Here is a 21,708-nt window from a genome sequence, read left to right on the forward strand (position 1 = left end):
TTTACTGCTGCTGGAAATAGAACCTGGTGTGATTCGGGCAGGGACACGGGGGCTGGGCTGGCAGGGGGGAGAGGGGGGAAGAAAAGAATAATAGACCTTTTAATACCCTAAGAATTCTGCTTTTGAAACCAGAAAGAGAGCCTTGAAAGCTCCCCCCGAGAACCATCTGCGCCGGTGCAGCCGCACAGAGCAGAAGCCTCTCCACCAGATGGGCGGGGAGGAAAAATTAAGGGTGATTTATACGGCTGCCTCGTCCCTAAACAATTTGTTCCCGAAGGCTTAACAAAGCCGGCTGCAGCAGCTCCGCCGGCTGAGCGTGTGCTGTGGAAAAGAGAATTCATTAAAAGGGCAGCCAAAGGCTCAGAGCTCGGCGCCACAAAGCGAAGGCAGCGCCGGAGTCATCCTCACCCTCATCATCCTCATCATCCTCATCACGCTCACCGTCGGCCGCCGCGGGGTGGCAGTCCCGGTCCGGCCGGGATGCGGTGCAGCAGCGCTGGGGATGATGAGGGCTGGCTCGTCGCTGCCTTCCTCCGCAAGCTGCTGCATTATTAACCAGCACGGAAAGCGTCCGCACGGTGCCGCGCTCGCTCGGGGAAGGAGGGGCCCCTCTCCTGCGGCTCCTGCTCAGGAATGCTCGGCTCAAAGCGGGCGGCACCGAGCACAAATGGAAATTAAATTGTCACACAGGCAAGGGAACGCGATGGTCTCGGCAGCGCCGGGGCACCCCCGCACCACACCCAAGCTCCTGGGTCTGGCTCGAGATGTTCCATTTGTCCTTTCCTCCTCCGTGCCCTGTCACAGAGGAACAAAACCTCCTCGTACTGCTCCAGTCTGCTCCTGTAAGATGGGCATTTAAACCCAAACACTCAATTTCCTTATTTTCCTGGGTTTTTTCGGTATATCAGACTGTGTTAGACACCTGTACCTCATTCCTGGAGCACAGAATGAAAGGCTTAGATCCCTCCCTGCCTTTCCACACTGGCAAAGCTGAGGAATGCCTGGCTGGGGGTTTATGCAGAGATTAAAGATCAGAGCAGCTGTGGCTGCCCCTGGAAGTGTCCAAGGCCAGGTGGATGGGGCTTGGAGCAACCTGGGAATGTGGAAGGTGTCCTTGCCCATGGCAGGAGCCGGAACAAGATGATCCTGAAAATCCAACCCAAACCATTCTGTGACTTTTGGTGTGGCAGCAATTCACACAGTGCCCAGCTGACACTTCACCCTCTCCACATGGGAGAACAAAGCTGGTTTTGCTCTTAGCTCTGTTCTGAAGGTTTCCTCTCCCAGGCTGTGATTCCACCCCTAGCCCAAGCTCCTGAGAGTGAGATCCAGCACGAGCAGCTCCTGCTGGAACCTCCCCACAGCAAGAGAGGGGCAGCAAAGGCCCCAGAGCTGAGCTGAGAACTCCAACACACAGACTGTGCCACTGCAAGAGGAGAAGAGCACGTGAAGAGTTAATCCATGTGGGAGGATACAAGGAACCAATACCAGCCTAGCACATACCAGGAAAATGTGTTGTTTACTTAGAGCACTGCAGAAGGGCTCAATAGCAGCAGATCCATCGCTCAAAGCTGCCCCGGCAGCGACCATTCCCAACAGATGGTACATTTTTCACCACTGAGGTTCTCTCAAGTGTCAGATATATATAAATCCACCTTTGGAAAGCAGCAGGGGGGATAAAAAACCAAACCAAAGCCAGCAACAACAAAATAAGCGCTTTTGAGAAATTCAAACTTATTCACAGGATTAAAAAAAAAAAACCAACAAAACAAAACCAAAAAGAACCAAGACCACTCTTACAGTATAAACACACCAATTCATTCATTTTTACTGATGGTTGCATTTATGAATTTCATTCTCGTGAAAAAAGGGAATAAAAGGAAAAAATTAAGAAAATAGCTATTTATAGAAAACAAAACAAAAAAGGGCTCAAACAACAGAATCTGTGCTGATGCTTTTGGATGAGCAGTCCGATGGCATTGAACATTACCTGTGCAAGCAGGCATGCTTGAAAACCTGTCTGAGTACTGCAGCTTCAGTCCCACAATCCAGGATTTCTTTTATGGTTGTTGGAAAAAAAAGAGCCTAATAGTTTCATACTGTATTTATTTAATAACTAAAATTCACAAATAAAAAGATACTTGCAAAGTCCTTTAGTTGTCTCATCCCCTCCTCCTCCACTCTACTGCTTTCAGACCCATATGCATAAAAAAATGGGTTTGGATTTTTAATTTTAACTGTTATATGATTGGTCGTTGGAGCTGAAGCACCAAATGGAGAAGATGCTTTATGGAGATGAGGGTAGAATCCTTTGCCTTCCCACACACATTTTTGGAGGAACACAGGAGATGTACCAGTGCCCGGACTCCTCTGCTCCCATTTCCCCCACCCAGAGCATTCCTTTCATTTTATATTTCCTCTGTTAAGTGACTGACTGCAGCCTCTTTTCCCCCTTTCTGTCCTCGTGGGACTGCACACACGTTGGACATTGTTCATTTCTCACTCTCCAGGCTGTGAGTCAGTGTCAAGTAGGTCCTGTTACAGCTCAGTGCGAGTTGGTTTGTAATGGGTCTTTTCATTTCAGGTAGGTTTGTGTGTCGATTCAGAAGGCTTGAGTTGTTTCTTCCTTGTTTACATCTGACAAGCTGCTGGATAAGGCTATTCATACTCCAGGAACTGTTTGTGATAGAACAGCAAATATCTGCAAGAGAGCAGAGGGACAGTGGCAGTTCTGTGCCAAAGCAGATGAGTTTCTATTGATGCAACCATAAGACATGAGGGCTGTTAATTTTGGTTTTCTTTTCAATTTGAGGCGATTCCAGGGACACTAAGCAGGGATGAGAAGGAGGGAAGCCAGCTGACATAATTTTACCAGCAACTCAGGGAACTGAACAGCTGTACACCAAAGAGGAATCCCATGGATGCCCCATCCCTGGAAGTGTTCAAGGCCAGGGACAGGGCTTGGAGCAACCTGGGATAGTGAAAGGTGTCCCTGCCCATGGCAGGGGGTTGGAGTGAGATGAGATTTAAGTCTTTTCTTAGCCAGGCCATTCTATGATTCTATGGAAGAGTCAAACCTTGTAAAATCTACTCAGGACCTGAAAACTCTGGAAGATTGGATTCTGTTGGTGGCCAGACAGGCAGCAACCATTTAACACTAATGTGACACAAAATAAAGGTGCTTTAAGGTACAGCTGTTGCTTCAGAGTCACCCTACCAGAGATCAGATCAGGATTACTGCAAACTGCCTCCCATTTACTGGAACAGAAGCAAAATGAAGCAGCAGCCATGTGGGTGAACACTCATGTCCCAGTCAAATAACTGATGTGTCAGTCTGCACTCAAATCTGGTGTTTTAAAGGATGAAGTTCCTCCTGACCCCAAGTGCTGTGTGTGTACTGGTACAGCAGGGAGCCCAGCCCCTCAGCAGTCACACAGAACAGGGGAACTGATCTCCACACAACCCTTACCCACCCTGACACAGCCTCAGAGCACTTCTGAGATGGTCCAATTGTTATAATTCCATCCAAGCCCTATGGATTCCCTCACAAGATGCAGAGCTACTGTGTCAGCCTTTATCTGAACCAGGGAAATGCATCAAAGCTCCAACCAGCCTTCATGGGCAATAGCTGTGTTGTACATCCTCTCCTCCTTGCCTCTGGCAGGTTCTTCCATGGGCATAACCCCACCTGAGCACCAGGCAGGTGTTACTGAATTACAACAAACTCATTTCTCTTCTCACCTCAAAGCAGAAGTTCCCTGTCAAGTCATTTAACACTAAAATTCAGGTATTATAGATTTCTGTTTTTACTTCCCGATTGAAGTTTAAAAAAAAGGAAAAATGGGAAAATCTATTAAAAAAAATTACAACCTGAACATTGTGCCTGCAGCAATTCTCAAAAATGTCATGAATAATTAAAACAGGAATGGTAAAGACTTATCTCTGCAGTACCAAGTCCATAGTGGAAAATGCAAAATAAAGACTTTAGATTTTAAGTTGCTTTTTTCTTGGAACATACACCAGTCCCCAGTGCTTCCCTCAAATGAGGAACACCATGGTGCTTCCTTGAAAGATTCTGCTCTGTCCTCCCAAAGCTTGTGTAATATAAATATCAGAAGCCATAATGTCAATCTGAGATTAATTTAAAGCCATGAGCTAAGAAACAGCTCATGTTCTCTACCTGCCTCCCATAGAGCCTTGCTATTCTGGGTCACAGCACTTCCTTAATGGATTTTCATCCAATCTTTTACACTCATCATAATCCAAAGGTTCTGCAGGCACAGACTGGATTGTGTCACAGAGGTAAGCACTGCTCCTGAACTGGGTGATCACATCACTTTGGTTTTCAGAATCCCTTCCATTAGCAGGAGTTTGGACATGAGCAGCAGTTCCAGACACTGCAGTCACCTGATGTCCCTTGTCCTTCCCCTTCCTTTCCTTCAGCAAATCCAGGGTTGTAAAGCAATCATGGATAAATGGAACTGTGCAGTCTCCATGCTGAAGCACTGAGCATTACAGGCGATATTCAAGAGAGAAATTATCCTTCTCTATGATTAAAAGGGTTTTTTTAAAGTAAGGAAAATCCAACAAGGGTCAAAGTTTGCCTTCCTTTCCCCTTCCCAGGGGACCACTTACCCTTCACTGTCTAGCACATCCTTAATGCTTGCCTTGGTGATAATGGCATCATCACACTTGAACCACTGGTCCTTGTGCTGCCTGATGAAGCTGGTATAGTGCCCACTCTCCAAGGTTCCCTGGTGATTAACTACTGCAAACAAGGAATACCTGGGACAGGAAACAGACCATCAATATGTGCATCCAAAGGGGGAAAGAACACACATTTCACACAGGCAGAAACTTTTGTTCATAAGCACATGTAACAATGGGGAAGGATCTGATCCATCAGTAAAATACCAGCTCTAACACTAGCTGGGAAGAGGGTGGCCTTGCCCAGGGAAAAAAAAAAAGAAAAATTTCTCTTTTCCTGTCTTGCTATTTTTGCAACTCTTCAGTCTGGTGATCACTGTCAGCTTTACCAATAGTGGCTACCAAATTTGCTTCTAAAATAGATCAATATTGGTGCATTCCTGAAGAGAAACACTGATTATCCAGTCTGACCTTCTACTTTCCTGATTTACTCTAGTGAACCAGAAAAAATGCATCTGAGGTATGGGAAGGAGGTAATCTTAGATATTTCTAATGATAAACTGCTGAACTGATTAACTGCCCTTAATCTGCAAAGCCCATACTTATTTTGAAATAATATATTCAGCCTCAACTTCCAGCTCTCAGATGCTGCTGTGCATTTGCCTGAAAACTTGCAGGCCTACCTCTGTTCCAAAAAAGATACTGATAAGCAAGTTGCTCTCTTTTTTTTTTCCCTTCTCTTTTTTTAAAAGTGCAAGACTGAAGTCTTTGGCTCTTTTGTTCTAAGGTAAGATTTTGTTTCCAGTCTTAAATACACTAGTGGCTCTTTTTCAAGCATTTTTCACTCTCTTTAACTCTTTTATAAAATGCTGCCCTCACACTTTGTGTGTGACACAAGCACAGCTACACAATGGTAAAATAATCTCTCTAATCTCACTTGATATTGTCCTACTCAGGTTGAAAATTCACAGAACTCTTTGACACAGTGGTGCCACAACAAGGCACCTATTCACTGACTGCCTACAGAGCCACTGATTTAGAGCCACCCTCTCTAGGGGAGCCCTTGAATCCATCTGGGATGGACAGCACACTTCAGTCCCAGCTGGAGCCTTCTGACACTGCCCCAGCTCTTCCCTGGCACCCAGATCCCTGAGGAATCCAGAAGTCTTTGCTCTCATTACCTAAATCTGCTTAATTTTTAACAATTTCTCCAAGTTAAGGCATGTGCAAACCACAAAAGTGATCAGCTGTGTTACCTTCAGACCTTTTCTAGCACTACTGAACACCCTACATCTAATGATTCAAGCTCTGGGCTCACATAGCATCTGCCTGGTACCTGCCTGGTGACACCTGCACTAAGACCTGGTTAGTTTGATTTTACATCTTTGTGTGATTCCAGCAATGAAAATTGTAATCTTATTTAACTGAACAAGTAAGGTTTGTGTGACCATTTCTATTCCCATAAAGGGTTTCAATTACACCCCCTTTACATTCTTGAGCAAGTCCCACACCAGTCCATCATTTATTCTGATTGGAATCAATATCTGCCCAATAGACCCCAGGATTACTGGGATCACCTACTCCTGACTTTGAGTGTCAGTGTTCTAATTACTTTCTTTGGTCCTCTGGAACTCCCTTTGCCATTACAATAGGAAGAGGAATATTTCAAGGCAACACCCATCCCTTGTAATAAACATTGTGACCACAGCATTTCATTTTGCCCACAGACCATTTGAGGGCATCACCCTCAGCTCTGGAACAGAAGGGCAGGAACTGCAGTGAGTGAAGCTTTGCTTTGCAACCTTCCAGACTTACTGTGCTGTCAGATATGGTAATGCACTGGCACTGCAGGATATAAAGCAACACTATCTCCTTCTAGAAGGCAACTACCTTTCACAATAGGAGGCATGGAATGTACCACTTACTTATTATCATTGTTTAGACTATCCGTCGGCTGCTGGTACTGCCCGTTCATTCTGCTCTCTTTACTGCAACACACACACACACAAAAATCAGTCACTTAAAGCAGTGGCTCCCCAAACCCAGGAAATGGCTCTGACATGACACACAGCCTGTTTTCTGAATCCAGGTCCTTATTCCAGCTGAGCAGCAAAGGGCTGATTAGGATGCTAAAGATGCTTTATTTGCTCTCACAGCAGTGATACATCACAAACACCATTTCTCCTCCTGGTCAAGGCTCCAGTGCTGCAAATACACATCTGTTTACGTCAAATGTTTTATCCAAAAAGCTTCAAAACAGGTTAAGAAAATATTTGTATTTGAAACCCAGGAAATTATCTAATTACATCAATCCTTTATCTTGTAATGGGTCAATCATCTTGGCTCTGACTTCTGAATTCATTTTGTGTTTTGACAGCAGCAATAGGATTATGCTGTTGATTTCCTAGCTGGTGAAATTCAGACTACTGAGTTATGCCTGCTGATTATCCCATCTCTATTCCATTATGCTGGATACCTTTCATCAGCAGAGCCTGTTCTATCCAGGGAGAATTCACCACAGAGGAACAAGGAAGTCTCAGAAATATATTGGAATAAACCATATATTCTTAACATAACAGTATTTAACAGAGCTTCAGGGCTCTTCTTTCTCTCTTGGTAGAAGCATCTACTTTTTTTTCCTGGGAAATAAGAAGTGCAGGCAAAGCTTGGAATTATAAGTAAAATTTCAGCATCAAACAGAGTCTCTCTGTTAAGAGATACCACAGTTTGGGGCTTTCTGCACTGCTTCAGATATAAATTAAATCTGAATATCCTCTTGCATATTTGTATGAATGTCTGACAAATACTTTTTAATTAAGCTGATTAAATTCCTTTCATAAAGGTGCATTTATATAAATGCCACGTCTTCCACAAACCTGGGAGGTGGGAGAAGTCTTGCTGTTTCTATTTTAATCTGGACTATGTTTTTGCTTCTTGCAGCATTCTCTAAACAGAACTTGAAGGTACTAAACAAAAACCCCCAGATTTGCTTATGTGCAGGAATAAAAAGTAAGGATTTTTATAACTTCAGGAATACTGGTTAGGGATTGGGCTGGCTCTGTTCTGGCCAACTGCACAGGATGGCAGGTGGGTGGGCACTGAGGGGATGGGACCAAAGCAGGGATCTGAAGGCAGGATGGATCTGGGTCTATAAATTGAACAGGCAACAGAAACATAACACACATTAATTAAAGAACCCCATCACAATGTTTAAATATAAATCCTTTTCAGGCACATGAAACTGAACAGTTTATCTAAAAATGGGTTTAGACAAGCTACACCTTCCACAGAGAAGCTCATGGCAGAAGTGTCCCCACAGACACTGTTCTGTACCCTCAAGAAGGCTCCCTGTTTTGTGCTGCACGTGTGTGAATGGGAACCAGTTCTGCTCAGCTCTGTGGGGGGGTTTGGAGTGGGAACCCACCTGGAAGCCATGAAAGGTGTCATGTCCAGCTCCAGTGGAAACGAGACATACGTAGTGATCTTCCGCCTCAGTTTGGCTGAGTGTTCAAACCGCTGCAGGCAAAGGCAAGAGGTTTCTTCTTTAGAGAAAGGGTAAATTTTATCTCTTTTATAAATGTCCTAAGCTTAGAAACAATACCATGAAAGCACATTAGCAGTCACTATGCAGGGACAGCCCCAGAGTTTTCCTACCAGCTCTGTGGGAATGTCCATGTAAATAACAACACATTTCTCGCAGGGGAAAAAACCACCATTGGTGGGCTCAATGTTAACACAGTATTAATTAATTATTTACCTTGATATCTATGCATACAAACCTATTCCCACCTGACATCAAAGAAAAAATATATTAAACAAGGAGAGCACACAGAGCCTTTACCCAAAGCAGTGTTCATTTGCACCAGGGCTATTCAAACCCATGGCTGCTGCCTACCCTGGCTCACAGAACTGGTGACAACAGAATTTGCCTTCAGATTCACACTCTGAATCCACCCATCCCATCATCTCAAGTGATAGGAGTCAAGCCTACACAGGAATACCCATTCAAATTAAGGCAAAAAATGGAATATGCTAACAAAAAAAGCCTCGTCCCTCAGCCAAAAGGGGCCTGCAATACCCATCACCCTCTCCTCATCTCCTTCATTGAACATTAAATTGGATCAGGAACAAATACCAGAAAGAGATGAATGAGTTTCTATATAAAGGCAGCTTCCCTCTCCATTTCTCAGAAATTCCTCTCTATTTACACTTCAAGTTAATTATTTTCCAATTGTGATGCTGTAACAATTCCCTAGCAACAGATCCAGATGTGAAAAGCTGAGACTTTTGTAATTCTTATCTTTTGTGTTTCTCTCTTGCGTTAACACACAAAATGAAATTTGCATTTTGCATAGACAGGACAACACAATTACTTAGGGAAAGTTATTTATTTCCCAAAAAATCTTCAGTCATTTGGAATAACACAAATACTGAACTAAGTATAGGAAAGGAGTGGAGCACACTTGACTTGCCTCAGAACTTTTCCATGCTTTTCCTTCAATACAGTGGTAATCTTTCAGTGAAAGTGTAAAAATTGTACTATGTAGGATGAGGGGGTGTAAGTGGAGATTGGTTTCTGTGCTGGTTCAGGTTTTGGACCAGCCTTCCATCCTGTCTCTAGATTCAAGCTGGTTAACCTCCCCCAACACACTGCAAAGCTACATCAGAGATAATGTAACACTATCTTAACAGAAAACCTAGCTGGCAAGGCAAGATATTCTTTATATTCGTTTATGTCATAAAAGTTTAGTCAGTGAAAGCCAGAAGACATGTCCAAGAATTCAGCTCATCCTCTCAGAGAGGAAATCACATCCTTTGCTCTGTTGGCCCCCTGTGAACTTACTTTGAGATGAAAACAGGCCACAATGGGTAACTTCTTCATAGTGAGTTGTTTGGTAGATTCTTGGTAGCTATGGCAACCACTACATTTGATTTTGGCACTGCTTCCTAGATGTTCTGGCCTTGTAAACCTAAAAAAATATTGAAAAGCAAAGGAATGCACAAAACAATCAGATGGTTTTTGACATGTGCTGGAAACGCTTTCACTTGTGGGTCACTGGCACCACAAGAGACAAGAGTCAGTGGGTTTTATGTAATTTTGGAAAAACCTACAATCAAACCAGAATAATGTAAAGTGCCATGGCTCAGATATCCAAATGTGACATGGATCATTGCTCTGACTTGCACTGAAGTGAATCAGTGGCTGAGAAAGGAGCTCAGTGTCAGTTCATCTCCTACAGCAGAGCAGCTCATTTTCATACAGAAAGCAAAGAAAGATCTTTTGTTTTCAAACTCAAAAACATTGATATGGAAGACACTCTTCTGCAACACACTATCCTACCTTGTAGCCCTCCAGGGCTGGGATCAAAGCTCTGAGATGGAAAGGCCTGTAAACACAAAGTTCTTTGGAAAATACAGATACCCTTCTAAAAAACCTTTGTTGACCAAAATCTCTTTCAAAATTTTCAGACAGAACTGCTCAAAGGAGCCATGGGAAGAAACCATTAGGGAACAGGGAAGTGCTCACAGAAAATGGACTACCTCAATGTTCTCACTACAAACTAAAGCAAAATCCCTCTTTTCCAGAAACTCAGCATAGAAAGGCCAGGACCATGGACTTTCCTTCCTGAGTCCTTTCCTCCAAGTTTAGATTTTCAAAAAGCAAATCAACCATTTCCCCAGAGGCTGCCTTGTAAGTAAGATTTTTGAGATGAAATATTTCAAAATATAGATTAAAATTTTAATTTTAAATTTCTTCATGAAATGAAGAATGTGAGGGCAACACTGTGTCAGTTTGTCCCTCACCCTCACTCTGACTATGGCCAAAGCAGCACTAAATGACATCACAGCTTCCTGACTAATTAACAAGACTTCCTTTACCTATGTGCCATCATTCTCTGGTTTTTCTTTTTTTTTTTTTTTCTTTGTATTTGTTTAACCATTTGCATTTTGGGTATTCAATACTTGTATAGATAAAAGGACCCTGTAATCACCTGTCAATTGTGGGGTGTATTTGGGAGTTATCCCACAATAAACACACACTTTCTAACTTTAAGCTGTTGGAGAGTTTTTGTCTGTCACAGTTGGATCTCAGAAGTAGATCCATATCCGTATTTTTAATCAATCAATACCTTCTCAAGCAGTCTGTGAGGGTGGTGGTGCCCGACACGTGGCTTTCCCCGTTGACCACGCTGCCATCGCTGCCCGGACTCAGCGGCCAGAAGGGGGTGGAGGAGCCTGGCAGATCCAAACTGATGTCCCAGAACGGGTCTATCGTCGTGGAAACGCCACTGTGGGGACACAAATGGTTCCACACATGTCATCCTCATATTTTCTGAAAAATCCCTTTGCCAGGATTTTGCTCCTGGGAAGCTGAGAAGCCTCAGAGAAAAATTAAAGCAGTAATTATCTGATTCGCTTCTCCTGTGTTTTGCTGCTTTGGAATGTGGTTGGAGATTGTTTATTCAACATGTGAATTGTTTTGATTTAATGACCAATCAACATCCAGCTGTGTTGGGGCTCTGGAGAGAGTCACAAGTTTTTCATGATTATCTTTTAGCCTTCTTTAGTATAGCATAGTATAGCATTCTTTAATATAATATAGACCATAAAATAATAAATTAGCCTTCTAAGAACATGGAGTCAGATTCATCATTTTCTTTCCTCCCCACGATGGGGGCCCCAGAAAATACCATACACACCCCTTTAAAGGAAGTCAAATGAAGTGCTTCTCTCTCGCTTTGGGGTGCACTCCAGGTGCTTAATTTTAAGGACTTTGGGATCTCCATCACCCCTAGAGGGCACTCAGAGATGACAGAAAATAGAGCTGCTCCAGAGTGTTTGCCCACAGTGGATCGTTTCCCTGCATATTTAAAAGCTGTATGTTTGGGGAAATGTACATGATGTATTAAAAGCAAAATAAAAGTATTTAAGACATTCTCCCACTCACTGGAGCCCTGAGACTCAAAGCAGAGCTGCTCTGAGACAGAGGCACTACTGACCAGTATAAACCAGTGAACATCTGTGACAACAGCTACACGCCATCCAACTAGTTAGCAAGCTGGTCTTGTCTGCTCAAGACATGGAAGATTGTGCTTGAGGCTACCTCATAAAAGAGAAGGCTTTAAAAATACTCTTGCTGTCCAGCAGTGCACTGAATTGAGCTTTGCAGTTCCTCTCAGCATCTCCTCCAGCCTTTGGGATTTGAGAGGCCAAAGAGTAACTGCAGCAAGCAGTAGCTCGTGTTCTCCATCAGAGTTCTCTAAAGACAGCTGAAGACAAGTCAACAGCCAGACTGTGGAAAAAGCTGCTCAAAATTTTAACTGCTATTGATTCAAATCTTTTCTTCCAGCATCCATATTTTTAACAGAAGTTCAGGGGTCTAAGCTCCTTGGTGTGTTTATTTTTTGAGTTCTCTCTTCCCCTAAAACCAGTGTCTTTCACTCTGCAATCTCATTAAGCCTTCAATATTCTGCCTTCTCCCTCTGCTTCGTTTGTGCAAAAGTTGTCAATTTCAAAAGGAAACTTCTTTTGTCAAAGTTTCATCAATGTTAATATTGTGTCATAACAAATCAAGCTTTGCATTATCACATAAGGATTCTGTGGCTCTACCAGGCAAAGAACAAAATTTCCTATGTTTTCCTCACAGTAAATCTTTTGCAAATCCCTCCAGGAAACTGAGAATAAAAGCAGATTCAAACAAGCCCAGCCCATGTGCAGGACAGCAAGAATGTGAGGCAGAACAAAAAACAAGAACTCTGACTTCTGCACTATGGCAACACCAAACATGTCCAAAGAGCAGTCAACTTTTTCCAGTACAGAGTAGGACAATAAATACCTTTTTCCATACTCTTGTAAAGGCTTTTTTCTGGTACCTGAGATTACATTAGGCATCAGCCTCTTTGAAACCTCTCTCCTGATAATATATTAATATATGAGGCTCCTGACTGAAAGAAAATGTGGTTCTATATCGGAATTTTCTTCAAATGTATTTGCAATGATGTATTTTGAAATTCAAAGAGATCTTGGAAGTATTTTCTTTATGAACTTGGAAAAAAAAACCTTTTCCAGACGAGTAAAAGGTTTGTGTGCATAAGCCTCTAGTACTTCCCTGGCAGCTTTTTAGGTATGTCTTACTATGTGACAGTTAACTGGTAATTGATTGCATTTAGCTGACAGAATGATAGAATTAGAGAATCCCAGGATGGTTTGGTTGAAGAGACCTTAAACATCATTTCATTGCAGCCCTTGCCATGGGCAGGGACACCTTGCACTAGACCAGGCTGCTCAGAGCTCCATCCAGCCTGGCACTGAACACTGCCAGGGATGGGGCAGGCACAGCTGCTCTGGGAAATCTGTGCTGGTGCCTCAGGGTGCTGCACTACCACAGTTCTTGTCCTTCTGGAGTTTTGCCAGATTTATTGGTGTTCAAGAGAGGAAAGGTTCAGTGCACTGCACTGGAGGGGTGCAGGTTTGAATCAGATCAGGAAGTGACTTACTGGCAGACTTGACAGGTAACATCCGACTGCAGTCCGCCTGTGAAGATTTGGTCTATGATGCAGTTACAGTGGTTGGGGTTGTTGGCCTTCTTCCCATTATCATCACCTGCAGGAATGCAAACACAGGCTCAGAAGTCAAAAATCCTTGGAGGGAACAGTGGTTTGTCTTGGACTGTGTCTCCAGTAACTCTTTCTAACTCAAACTTACACTGCAAGTTCACAAGGATAATACAGAACCCTGCAGAAGTTGTGCACTGAAGGAAACAAGATTGGAATTCCTTGAAAAATATAGAAGATAACCAAAAGGTGACTAAATGTAGAGGTGAAGCTTTAAGCCATAGAAGTTCTTAGCCAAACCCTTGCTCAGGGTATCTCCCTTTACAGAGGTTTGCTTTGCACTGCCTGGCATAAAGATCAGCTCCTAAGACAAAGGAGTTGCCAAGGTGGTTCATGAAAATTGATATTTAAATTTCACAGCGGCAAATGGTTCTTTTTTACTTCTATCCAGTCAACTTCTGTGAGTAGAATGAGGAGAGTTTGTTAAGAGCCCTTCACCCCCAGCCCACTGCCTCCATCAATGTGCACCTTCCATGCAGGTTTTCATCAGTGGGAAAATGAAAGATGTCCTTATCTGAAGGGAGGAGGTAATGCTGTGTCCTCCTCCAGCTTCTCCAGAGGCACAGTGAGCACATTCCCATCTTTGAGGCATCACACACTGTCACTGCAGGTCCCAGGGGGAAAGTGTCATTTTTAGGACTTGAGTGCTGAGATTAGGCCAATTCAACTTTCTCACAATAACCAGAGTATTAAATAACCAGAGTATTAAACACTTCTGCACACAGTTCTCAGCTTCAAAGCCCTCTCCCTCCATTCCCCAAGGTGAAGTAGGAATGACACCCTTTTCCTTGGATTCCCAGACTGTCCACTCCTTATTTTCCTTGGGTAGGACAGAAGCAACTGGGCTTGCTTTGCAATCAGAGATGCACACACCAACTACCACACAGCACCAGCTAATTATTTTTTAAAATACATCTCGAGATGTTTTTCCATCTCCTTCAACAGCAACTGCTACAACAGAATTAAGTTTGGACAGGTTTCCCAGTGTATTTAACTTACTGGGAAGTATTTGATTTCTGAAACCAAAATGCTAAGATTGAAATATTGAAATACTCCTCAAATCTCTGCTACTTCTCAAAACTAATTATTTTCTACTCAAGAATGTCAAAAAAAAACCACCTGAAGAAATGAAAAGTTTCTTAAAGCAGGGCAATAGACCATTTTCATGTATTTAAGGTGCTCTAGCTGGAGTTTTCTTGTAGTAGGAACAGATAGAATTGTATTTTTTTTCCCAGTGAAGCTTTAGAATTATGCTGAAAAGTATTATATAATAATCTGGCAAAGGTTCCACTGGATACTAAGTGTGGAAAAGCAGTCATAGGTGATACCTACTAAGCTGCAATGGGCCACTTGAGTTAATTAGATTCTAAATGCCTGAGGAAAGTTCTCCCTCAGCTGCCAGATTTAGGCTTTAGAAACTTTTGTTTGAATTGCCAAGAAAAGCACATTGTTTCCTTAAAACGACTCTTGAAGAAAATGCTCTAAAATTAGATTTCAAGTGTATGAGGTTCAAGTTGGGGGTTATCACACCCAGTCTGAGGTGTTTCTTGATGGGAATTTCAGCTAAATCTCACTGAACTTAAGAGCTTTTAAAGGGCTCAATTATGCTAAGCTAATGAAGAGGGCATACAGGATAGAGACTGTGCAAGGCATCCTTCCCCTACAGAAAAAGCTTCACTTATATTCACAAGCATTAAAGAAAAAAAAATTCAAAATAGAATTAACTGGGTTTTAGTCAAAGCTCTACTTTTCCTTTTTAAAGAGCTACCACATGCTTGTAATCTCCCCATTTCAAACATTGTCTCTGCTTTGTTTTGAGGGGGCAGGAGGAGGAAAGCAGTGCTGAGAGCTTTTCCCTGGATCACAGGTACCATCCCAGCTGGACACCTTCAGCAGACAGGCATTTCCTCCCACAGAGAGAACTGAGCTCTCCCTTTTCAATTACACAAGTCAATTAGGATCAGTGATGAGAGGGTCTCAAATGAATATCCTGCAAGCTTGTTCCCAGCAAAACAGAAGGGTATTACCCACTCAACATTATTTCCCATGACATTTGGTTGGAGAGGAGGGAAAAAAGAGTAAGATTACCACCTACACACACTTGTCAATATGGAACAGATGCTGAGGGGAGGTATATTATGCAGCTGAGAACTAGAAGCTGCTAGATTGTTGTGCTCAAGTTAAGGTTCCCTTCAAGATTTCTGTCTCCCAAATGAGGTTTTAATTTCAGATATTTTTTGGGGTTTAAATCTGGCCCAGGGAAATCAGCAGCTTTTAAGAATGGTCAGCACAGGGCTAAAAGCAAACTTAAAAATACATCAATGTACATATTAATGTGATTATGAGAATAGCTGAAAATTGAATTTAGGAGTTTGCACTCAAATTAAATGCAACTCTCAAAAAACCCCACACAGGTTACTACTGTGTCTGTGAAATAGCCAAGCATGTTAATCTATTTCAAAATAGGCATTTAATATACCACTAAAGGTAAATAATACACAGTAAAAACAGCTTAAAAATACACAACATTTTAAGACTGCTTTTGGTTTTGATATAAAAATACAAGTTTTGCCTCAATCTTTCATCCTGTATTTGAAATGAGAAATGGGAAGTCAGGAATTGTCAGATTTTAAAAGAGGTATTTATCAAAACAAGACATTAATGTTAATATTTCTGCTTTGCTTTGGTCCCTGGTGTTCTGAACAAGTGCTTGTTATTTCTGACAAAGCAGTGTACACACAAATCTATATGGATCAGAGCAGATGACATGTTTCACAAGCATATGCTCTATCAATTCCTAAGAATATCATACAGAATTCACAGAGCAGGGCAGTGTTTTCCTCCCAAATCTCAGTATACCATTCTTTTTCTGGCTTCAGATTTGTTTTGCAGCACTCCTTGTTAAAGGTGAATGCAAAATGCTTCAAGAAATCCAAATAAATGAGGAATAATCAGCTTTAAGGTACTATTTTAAAGGTCCCTTTTTTAAAACTACTGAATTAAGTTTGGGATAAAAACACAGATTACTTCTATTTTTTTATCTTGCTTTTTGAACCTTTGTGTACCAATGCCCATCTCTGCCACTTGAGTGCTGTTGTTTCTGCAATGAGTACAGAAACCCCCACAGCAGTGATGCCCCTGGACAGAACAGTAATTTTTGACTTGCAGTATTGATCCTTTTAAGAGATCAGTAATTCAGGTCTAAGTTTCCCCAAGCTTGAACATGTCTGAGACAAAGGTGGGAAACTAAAAAGTGTCTGCATGATTGGAAGCTCACTGGTGTGGAAGTTTGCAGAATCAGAACCCCAAATTTATCCCAAGCGCTGGGGATAGAGATGCATCTGTCATGTTGACTAAAAGCTCACTTAATGCTTCACAGCCTGGGCAGAAATACAGATTATTTACACTATTTTTTCCACTAAAATACTACTTTCCAGTTAGATCACCTGCCTCCAGCTGTTGAAATGAAAAAGTGATGCACAGGCAAGATGCACTTGTCCCCTTTTATTCAGAAATATATTTTTTATTGCTCCAGCAGCACAGAGGAGCCCATTGAGGGTTTAGAATGTGCCCTGCCCAGATGCCACAGCTCAACCCAAGAGTGCCAGCACATCTATCACCCCTCAGACAGGATTTACATGGACATCAGACAGGTATCCTGGCCTTCCAAAACTCCACAGATGCCACTAAAACAAAGTATAGATTCAACCAGCATTTAAAACACCAACCAAATCAAAACAAAATTGCCTGGGCCGGCCTGCCCACATAATCATCTCAGGGCAGTTGTAGGATTACAAAATGTATCTTTAAATGGACATCAAAATCAGGTATTTTTCTTAATTTAGGCAGTGAAAAATCAAATATTCACAGCTTTGTCTTCGCTTGCACTAAGACATTTCCTAGACAGCTGAGTACACAGAATGGACAAGGATAAATGACTAATGGCAGCCAAACAAACATCACTGGATATTTATACCTAAGGAATACTTTCATTTACTTTGGTGCCTGAAGCCTTGGTGATCATGAATAATGGCCAAAAACTGGAGCAGAATTTCCCCCATGACTTTATTTTATTTCACTGTGTGTTAATTGTAAAACTTCATTACTATTGACTGGAAGCTTTAAAAGCTTTTTTCGTTCATTAAAATAAATATTTAATATTGGCAGAGGAGGCATTATTTGCTTATTGTAGCTGTAGGACATATTCTCACTATTAGTAATAATATTTTTACATCTGCACACTTCACATGCAAGTGTGTCTGTGTGGATACACAAGTGGGAAAACTTTCTCATTACACTGAAAACTAGTTCATTCCAAATGTGGTTTTGCATGACTATACTTGAAATTCTGTTTTAGATTAACTTGTTTGGTTCCCACACAACTGCTCAACCGCTTATTTTAAATTACCTTGATGTGGTATAGATTATTTACTATGATTTAATAAAAGCCTCTCTATTTCTTCAGAAACAGAAATTTGAAAACCTGACAGAAGAGATATCAAGGAAGATTCTTAAAGTCAAACCACTTTTTTTTTCCCTAAAGTCTTTTCAGATTCTTTATCAGTTTGAGAAGAGCTCAGGGACCTTTACTATTGCAAGTTTTTCTTTTTACAATTCTGAGACACAAATACTCCTTCATTAATTAATGAGGATGTGTAGAAGAAATATGAGCATTATCTTATATCAGAGATGATGAAAAAACTTCAAGATTTGTTAGATCAATGGTTCAAAAATTTAACATGAACAAAGAAGTGCTTCTGTTTGCAGCTGAATTTATTCAGAGTTAAGAAGTCAATATTTGGTTAGCTTTTGTTCCTTACTGGACTTCCACACCAGTTTAATTTGGATTATTGAAATCCAGTTAGTGGTTGTCAAATGACAGACATTAATAACTACAAAGGAACTGCTCTGTGTGTTCCTGTCCTTAGCAATACTTTTTTTGGAGAAGATTCTTTTGGAGGCACCAATTATGGATGTGAACAAGCCCATCTGCTGCCATGCAGGGCTAGCTCAGAGATAAAAGCAAGATTCACAATGGTTCAGAGAAGCAGCAGCAGCCTTCCCTTGGACAGTCCTCTGATAAGCCAAAAAACTAAACCCTAAGTGTTTTTCCTTGAGCAAAGCTGAGTGCTTAAATCTTCTTTTTGATAACCAAGGACTTTTTGTTTGTTCTGTTAGCATCAACTCTTCTACCTTCCCTTGGAGGAATAGTAAAAATTTCACTGGTGCAGTAAGTGAACCAAGTTGGAGCAAACATTAGCAGATTGGGAAATTTTCAGTTCAGCTAACAAACAGAAAATACATAATTTCATGTGATGTTACAAAATCAAGACTTAGATACTTCACATCAAAAAGCATGATACTGAATAGTTTTATTGTATTGTACAATTATGTATTGTTCTATACAGACTAATAAAACAAGATACCACAGCCACCCATTGCTCTTCCTTATTCACATTTCTGTAAGCAATTTGGTATCAGAAATACAACAGAATCACATTTAAGCAGAATAATAGTATTAGGTATTAAGACATAACCTCTACCCTACGTTATTTTCATCAGTCCCATGACACACTGAGTAAGAGTTCTAACTACTGAAAGTATAAATAGAAATAAAATGGCAATTTAAAAGAAAAGACAGTGACTCACAACCAATAAGAGAACATCAAGATGGTGATTCAAACCAATGTACAGACTTGTCTGCTTCTAACTCTTGGTACTTTTTGACAGTGGGGATGGTTTATTTATTTCTAAATATTTGAAGTCTACCGAACATTTTTAAAGGAATTTGCTACGAGTGCTGCACTGGCACTAGACTTGGTTTAAGAAGAGATGGTTCTACCTCCTTTGGATGCAATAATCCTTGTTGACTGGAGCCTCAGGACAAGCCTTACCTTTGCAGTGTCTGTGTAGCACATCTAATGCAGCAATGAGGAACTCGTGTGCATCTTGTTGCTCGTACCCTGCTAAATGCCGTGCGTGAGTCCATACCAGGTGCAATAACCTATATGGAATGTGAGGAGATCGGTGCCCAGAGTAAAACTGCTCAAAGCAAAGAGAAGGACATGACTGTTAACAGCTTGCACAGCCTCAGTGCATTGCATTATTAAAAAGTCAAATGAGAGCAATTAGTCAAATCAATTTAAACCGTTTAATTCCGATGGCCTTAGTAATAAAGGAGAGAGACAGCTTTTGTCACAGACTACTGGAGAAGTGATCTCAGAACTGAGCAGCTCAGTTTTCTCCCCTGAAATTCCATCAATTTGTGATGGATTAGCCTGAAAAATGTGGGGGTGCAGGGAGTGGGGTAGGCAGACACAAACATCACTCACAATTTGCTTACTGATACCAATGACTTTTATTAAAATAGCCTGGGGAGGAAGGAAAGAAAAAAAAAAATCCTGCATTTGAAAAGGATCACCAATTTAATTCATAAATTAGGTGAATGAAATGCCTCCTCCCATATCAGAACAAACACTGAAGATGAGAATATTAGATGCTGACTGTCAGCCAATCCCTGACCCGTGGCAACTCTGCATCCAAATGCTGTTCACACTCCAATTTTATGGAAAAATTTCTAAGCAGGGCAGCAGCCTCATGCCAGTACTGGCCTTTTACTGTAAAAGGCATTAAAAACAACTTTATTGAGCCAGCTGTTTGCAGAGCTGAAGGTCCCCGCTCAGTCAGTGATCCCCAAAGCCAGCTGCCATCCCTGCTCCAGCAGGGTGTCCCCTGCCTGGGAATCTGGTGCTGGACCAGCTCCTGCATCTGCTCCAGTCAAAATCTGATGAGCTGGCTCCAGAGTGACTAAAACTGCCCCAGGTGATTCTGCCAGAAGCACATTAGAGACTGCACAGATGAATCATTCAGTCAGCACAGCCTGATGTCAAACACTGCTGCTGCTGCTGGGGGTGACACAGCTGGGGAGGGAAATCAGCACAGGCAGGAGGACACTGCCCACAGAAACTTTTTAAAATTAAAAACTAGCCAGGTCCCAAATGAAAAAACCCAAACAAACAAAAAAACCCCCAACCAGCCCACCCCAAAAAAGCATGCCAAAAAAAGCCACCCATGCTAAGGGTCTGTGTTTCCCTGGGTTGAGTTTAGCCCTTCCTTTATCCCTGTACAGTAACACCAGTTCCAAAAGCAAAGCAGGGATGCTCGTGGTATCCCTACAGGAGTCAGAAAAGGCCCAGAGGAGTTTATTCACTTGACAGAGTAACATTTTGTTTTTAAGAAGTGAACATTTGTGAGTCATTTTGCCTTCCCTCACCTTCAGCAAAGGTATCTGCCAGTAAATGCTGCCTGCAACACCACAATTATGTTTTCCCAAGATCCTATCAAATCCATGGCAGTTTCTTTTCAGTTACTCTTCCCAAACAGAAGAGAGTAAGGGGCAAATACACAGAACAAAAAACAAGATTTAAACCCCCAGCAGTATATAATTCTCATCCTTATTGGAAAAGTGAGCTTCCTTCCCCAGCCCTGAGTTTCTCCCTGCACAGTCTCTGAGCATTTTATGTAAGTCCAAGCACAGGCACTGTGCTACAAACCTGCTGAGAGAAAACACTGTATTTTAAGGGAAAGTTGGCAAAAGGCAGCACAATCTTCACTAATCCTCATATTGGTAGTGTTTCCTACATGATTTTAGTGTATTTCCTCCCACAGAAATTTCTTCCTCACAATCTCCACTTTTCCCTACCAAGAAGCTGCACCTCTGCAGCCAAACACCACAAAATGCTCCTATAAATACAAAGATCAATAGTTACTCTGATGCCAACAAGGATGACACTGAGGGACTGGAGCAGGAGTGTGGTAATTGAAATCTGCTGATGCAGCTGCTGCTCAACATAATTCAGGGAACTGCAGCAATAAAACTTCCCTGTTCTGTCACTCCTTACAATTAGTCCCAGAGCTCTCTGGTCATTTTAACCACCAGCACTCCATGTAATTACTCCACTGCAGACACAAGGCCTGCCAGCAGATTTTACATTCTCTGCTGCCTCAGTAGGATGAGAAGGATCTGACATGAAGCTTTATCAAATTATTAACTATTATCACACAAAAAACTAGAAACCTGCCTGGTAGGAATGTGGAGTGGGGGAAAAGCTTCACTGCTCAAATAAGTATTAAATATAGCAAAGAATCTGAGCACATTCAATAACAATATTTTAACTGGAATGTATAAAACATCCATCCCATCTCTGTCATTTCCTTGCTGCTGGGAAAAGCAGCCTATCAGAGCAGTTCCAGTCCACAAAAAGGAAAAGAGTCCATGTAAAGTTTTATTCCAACCTTTTCACTGAAGTGTGCAAATATAAACAATTATGTACTTGCAAGTCACCTTTAAAACACAGCTGTTAAACAACTGTTCACTGTTCCAAACATAATTTAAACTTTTTTTTTTTGTTTAAATTTGTTTTCAATTCAGCAGTATCAGTTGTTT

At 41.7% G+C, this 21,708-nt stretch overlaps 1 protein-coding gene across 2 annotated transcripts in view; it reads right to left on the reverse strand.

Annotated features, from left to right (window-relative positions):
* Positions 1 to 2,089: 2,089 nt before the first annotated feature.
* Positions 2,090 to 21,708, reverse strand: part of USP22 (ubiquitin specific peptidase 22) — an 88,592-nt gene continuing 68,973 nt past the window's right edge. For both annotated transcript variants that reach the window (XM_036392299.2, XM_036392298.2), the window contains 8 exons: positions 19,157 to 19,304; positions 13,146 to 13,251; positions 10,779 to 10,937; positions 9,491 to 9,617; positions 8,072 to 8,163; positions 6,573 to 6,635; positions 4,636 to 4,785; positions 2,090 to 2,701 (listed from right to left, as the gene is read on the reverse strand). In XM_036392299.2, the coding sequence (XP_036248192.1) occupies positions 2,659 to 2,701; positions 4,636 to 4,785; positions 6,573 to 6,635; positions 8,072 to 8,163; positions 9,491 to 9,617; positions 10,779 to 10,937; positions 13,146 to 13,251; positions 19,157 to 19,304 (888 nt within the window). In that variant the 3' untranslated portion in view covers positions 2,090 to 2,658. The remainder of the gene's footprint in view (positions 2,702 to 4,635; positions 4,786 to 6,572; positions 6,636 to 8,071; positions 8,164 to 9,490; positions 9,618 to 10,778; positions 10,938 to 13,145; positions 13,252 to 19,156; positions 19,305 to 21,708) is intronic.

This window comes from Molothrus ater, chromosome 16 (genome assembly GCF_012460135.2).
Source record: "Molothrus ater isolate BHLD 08-10-18 breed brown headed cowbird chromosome 16, BPBGC_Mater_1.1, whole genome shotgun sequence".
NCBI classification, from domain to species: domain Eukaryota; kingdom Metazoa; phylum Chordata; class Aves; order Passeriformes; family Icteridae; genus Molothrus; species Molothrus ater.